General features: G+C 30.3%; 1 protein-coding gene across 1 annotated transcript; it reads left to right on the forward strand.

The window, feature by feature from the left end:
* Nucleotides 1-1,101: 1,101 nt before the first annotated feature.
* On the forward strand, nucleotides 1,102-1,771 carry LOC103494742 (uncharacterized). Its single transcript, XM_008456081.3, has one exon. The coding sequence runs from the start codon at nucleotides 1,186-1,188 to the stop codon at nucleotides 1,648-1,650; it is 465 nt and encodes a 154-aa protein (XP_008454303.2). The 5' UTR covers nucleotides 1,102-1,185; the 3' UTR covers nucleotides 1,651-1,771.
* The last annotated feature ends 3,655 nt before the right edge of the window (nucleotides 1,772-5,426 follow it).

Consider the following 5,426-nt stretch of genomic DNA (forward strand, 5'->3'; position numbering starts at 1 on the left):
TTCTTCCTACTCCCACTACAAGGTGTTTATATTGAAATTTGGAATAAATGTAAATTTGTAATTTTCGAGCCGGAATAATTAGATGAAAACTCTACACAATAAAGAAAAATCTTGTATTGATGTGGTGTTGGCTACCAAAACTATCGATTAAGTTTGTTTTTTGTTTAGAGAGCTAAACAGTGGAGTATTTTAGGATGTATTTTAACATACCTCAATATCACGAGACCTTTCAATTATGTAGAAATATGTTTCGTTAATTAACTTGTCTTGTCATTAACCAAAACGTACTGACCATCGTAAATTGTCATGTTTATTTCATTATTGATTCAAGCATGTACAAAAGGATAACACTTAATCATAATCTTTATCTTCATAGGGTTGACCTTATAAAAATTTGATTTAAGATCGAGAGAAAATGAGTTAAGATTGGAAAAGATAATATGAGAAAATTTAGTTAAAATCAAAATTGAAAATTTGACATAATCCCCGTAAATCTCAATCTAATATATGCTTGAGAAATTCTAGTAGTGAAACATCCGTGTCAATCTCATTCATAATGCATCGTGAAAATGATACCTTTTTTAAAAAAAGGTGCTAGTTTTATAAAACAAAATCTTAGTGATGCAATCTCGAACAATTTCCCGATCTTCTAATTAAATGAGCAAATTAAACTCTATTTCTCTAATAAAGAAATGGATAAATAATTGAGACAAACATTTTCGTCTCTACCGATTGTGTCGAGATTTAAGAAATTCAAAAGTTTGGTTATTTTTTCTCCGAAGTGTTTTCGATGGTCAACTTTTGTAACATTTATTGGTTAATTAATAGTTTTAATTAAAAAGCGAAAAATATTAGCTTAAGTTTCAACACTTACTTAAATTCAAAGTAAATCCTAATAAATAAATGTGTAAATTTAAAATTGTCTACCGAAAGGAAATTTACAAATATCATAATCAGCAACCTATGTTTCAAGATTCTCAATTTATAATTGAATTATATTTTTTTAGTTCAAAAATATTAATTGAAATTAATGCTTCTATTATTATTTTTATTATATATATATATAAAAAAACAAAATTCATTATAACACACAACACAACATTACTCAATAAATATTCATCTTTCCAAACCTCACCCACTGCTTCATCTTCCCAAATTCACAATTTTAGAGAGAGAGAAGAAAAAATGGATGAAGACGGAGCTTCAGAAAAATGGTACCAAGGCCTAAGAGGCTACTGGAAAAGAAATAACTACGAGAAGCTTAATGGGTCGTCGCGACGCCGGAGGAGGTTGGCCCAGGTCGAGCTCGGTTCGACCCGGAACACCCGCCGGCGCTTCTGGCGGATCAAGATCTCACCCAAGTTCCGATTTTTACGAAAAATTCCGTCGCCGAAGAAACTACTTCTCCGCCTCCGTGACGCCTATGTCAATATGATGCTCGGATTTGCCAATTCCCGAGTTTTCACCACCAGCTACGGCGGAGGCGCTGCCGTGTGCGATGGCATTCCCGGTTTCGGACAACGGCCGGCGAAGGAATACGACGAGAAGATGATTCTCGAGATCTATAAATCTATTGTGGCGAAGCAGCGGGAGATGACCCACCGCCCTGCCGTGGCCGGATCGGTGCCGGCAACCGCTCAATTTAGGTGAAAAAGATATGTTCTAATCCGGAAGGGTTTTGGGTGTTTTTTTTTTTTCCCTTTCAATTTTAGTGTTTGTTATTTTAATAATAATAATAATAATAATAATAATAATATATTTTTCAATGATATTATTTTCCAAAAAGTTGAAAATGGTTGAATTTTCGATTAGATTATTAATCAGAAGAATGTCGTCTCGTGGATTTGTCTAAGCTTCTCATCAATTAATTGTAACATTTACTAACATAAACCGAAAATAGTTGAAATGCAACCAAATAATCTTTGCTTAAAAAAAAAAAAAAAAGATTCAGTTGATCAATGAATGAATAAATCAAATTACGAGAAGACAAATTGTTTTCATTTAAGATTTGTGAAATTGGAGGAGTTCGAATTTTCTAACTTTTCAATCAAAATGTATACTTTTAAAGTTCAAGGTTATATTTTTGAGAAGGACATTTAATTTCAATTCTTTATTTATTATTAAAATTAGATTTATTTAAATGAGGTTGTTGTAATCTTAATCCTTCCATTATTTTCTAAATGGGAACATAATGCATTATTCAATATGTGCCTGTTTGTTGATTAAAAGTTAGCATGATCTAATTTTGTCTGTCTTGTAGATATGATTCTCTTGTCTTTTTTATTTTTTTCATTTCCAGATTTAATTATGTTAGAGGTTGGACGTGTATGGGTGTGTAATAGAAAAACAATTTGGATTTTGCCTTTGACTTTTGATAAGGTTTTTTATATACATAATAAAAATAAAAAATAAAAAAACATTTATCTTATGAATTATAATGAGAAGAAAGCACATGTAGTTTAGAGTGATGATGGGCATCAATATCATGTATGTTTGGTCTATGATTTGTGAAATGCATTAAACGAAGGACACACCAAAAGTCAAACATTATTATTGATTGGTATGTCTCCAGCTTCTAATGAGAAGAGAGGCCACCTTGAATTGGGCCCTAACTACAGCCATTGAATTGGACCTTTGTATCAAAGCCTTTTCTTCATGGTGTCTTGTGGATTTGGGAAGAGGCTTTATGTAGAAGAAAGTGTCGTAAATCTCTCTCTGCCAATCAAACATGTTTGTAAGTACCCCAACTATTCTGCTAATATTACGATGTTGTTGTAATAGTAGCAAGTTTTGGGACAATCCGTAGGGAAACGTGAATGTAGTTTTAAGCTCTAAAGCAGTGACGAGGTTGGTGTGAAAGGCAATGGGTAAATTTAACAAAGGATTGGAAATTCTAGGTATGAGAAGCGCAAGAGAAATTCCAAAGCAATTTCGATCATTGACAAGAAGGAGAAAGAGGGGAGGGTTCCTACTTTGATTGCGGCCCAAAAGAAACACAACGATGCTTGTAGACCATAGTGCATGCACACACGTACTCTAGGTTTTGTCAATCTTCGGAATGTTTGCCGCTCTTCCTCGAGACTTAGCTTTTGGAATGTACGTTAAACACGATAGGTGACGCCAAGTACATGGTAGCACTACATCGGCTTTTTTTGAGACAATTTCATCTTTTCACGTTCTTTGAAACCTTAGGTCCTTGATATGTCTCCTAATAGCTCCAAATCAATCCGAACGGTACATAAAGACTCTATAATACATAATTTGCTAGAAAACATATTATTGTCACCTTTTAAACACATTAAACATAACAAACAAGGTAGATATTAATAGTTTTGCTAAGAATATATGGATTTTATTTTGGGTTTATAACTTTTATAATAATGATAATAATATAAATAATGGTGAGTTCAATATCACACATTTTAATTATTTAATTATTTGATCTTCTTTTAAATTTTGAAGAAGTAAATTAACGTACGTGTTTGGATTACCTAGGAAAAAAATGTTTTCCAAAAGGGTTTTTTCTTTCAAACATTTTTTTTTAATTTATAAATTTGTTTAGAATAAAAACTCTTTTTGATGAAAAATATTTTATAAAAAAATTGTTTTTATACATAAGTTTGTTTGATTTGCTATACACTTTGGGATGTGTTTGACACATTGAGTTGAGAAGTGAGAGTATGAAGTACAAGTTGGGAACTCCACTTCTTGTTTAACTTAAGGAGTTGATATGTCCCACAACTGAAAACATCGGTTTTATATTTTATCAACTTTTTTTTGTCGTGTTTGCTAATTCACAACTCTTTATCGTTTCACTTCTTACTCTAAACTATACTTATTAATTAATACTAAATTACTTTAAGGAGATGTTTGTTTCACGGACATTTTAGATTCTCATGGACTGAACATCTACACTATCATTTTCGTTTTGCATTATTGTAAGATGCTCAAACATCTGAAGATTTCTGAACATCTTATGATGCTCTTGAACGGAGGTGATCTAGAAAGTTTTAGATGCATCCTGCAACATGAGTTTCCAGACATGCATTTCCATTTTGCAAAATTCTTTTTTTTTTTTTTTATTTTTTATTTTACATATGTATCGATCTTTATTTGTTTTATATAAATAAAAGAAATAGTGAACCATTATTGTAATTCTTATTATTTTTAATAAAAAATACTCTTATTATTTAATATATTGTTAGCTATTTTTAAGTAAAGTATTGAAAACTTTGTAATAAATATAAATTTAAGTTGTTTGTGTCAATTTTCCTTTCGAAAATCTTCCCAATCAAGTGGTATGATTTAGTTTATAAATTGGATGGTGAGAAATTTAATGTCAATCATAGTAAATTATTCAACCCTCTAAAGTACCTAATACACTTAATTATTATTAATCAAAACAAAAACTATTCTTATTTAAAAGAAAGTTCTAAAAAATTCATATTAAATTTCATTTTTAATGCTTTTTCTATGATGATCATTCTAGAAAAAAGAAATTATTATTAGTGTAAAGATAGGTCAGAAGTCACTTTATTTGGTAAAAGCCTATCTCTTAGTATTGTCGTCAATATGGAAGATTTAATGAACGTAACTACTTTGATGTCATGGTGTGCTATTAGCCCAAATTCTTACAAATTATATTTATAATAACGTACTCCCCAAATCATCTTTTGATCTAAGGGGTTGTTTAATTGAGCTCAAATGATACGAGATTAATTTGATCAACATTCATTAACTGTGAATGTCCCTACGTATTCTTAAGACGATGCAGAGCAATTGAAGTCTTCAAAAGGAGTTCAAGCAGTAACTAAAATAGATGAGTATATCATACTTACATCAATCAATTAGTAAATATTTAAAGAAAAACATCGATTAGTAAACTTTTCGGGTACACTTAATTCAATTGGGTATTTATCAAATGTATATCACTTAATTCAATTGGTCGTTAAATTTTTTATAACACTTGAAATGAACGTTTATATTAGAGATTGTGAGGTTAGATGTTCACTCTTTGCAGTTAAAATATATATATATATATATAAATAGTTTTGATGGAGATATCCACAAGTGATGAATCTTCTCAAAGAAACTCTCTTGCATTGCGCATCATCATGAGATGCATAGCATTTTCCCCCATAGCCATCAAAGAAACCGTCAACATAGACCAAGACTAACAACACTCCATTAATTTCAAGTTTCAAACCCTAAATTATACTAAAAAGACACACATTCCTTTTCTTATATCGTTTGAAACACATAATAGTTTCAATTAAATTGTTATAAAAGAATCAATTTATACACTTTATTACAATTACATTTGAAAATCATCTATTGAAATGAAATATTAATGAAATAGATGATTAAAATTCATACACATAATGGAATTAAATTGCAAATTGCAATAGCCAAAACTACTTAGATAT

Source organism: Cucumis melo, chromosome 7 (genome assembly GCF_025177605.1).
Source record: "Cucumis melo cultivar AY chromosome 7, USDA_Cmelo_AY_1.0, whole genome shotgun sequence".
NCBI classification, from domain to species: domain Eukaryota; kingdom Viridiplantae; phylum Streptophyta; class Magnoliopsida; order Cucurbitales; family Cucurbitaceae; genus Cucumis; species Cucumis melo.

Bases quoted from the DNA above. Each gene is read 5' to 3' on its own strand.
- LOC103494742 (XM_008456081.3), top strand. From the start codon at position 1,186: ATGGATGAAGACGGAGCTTCAGAAAAATGGTACCAAGGCCTAAGAGGC.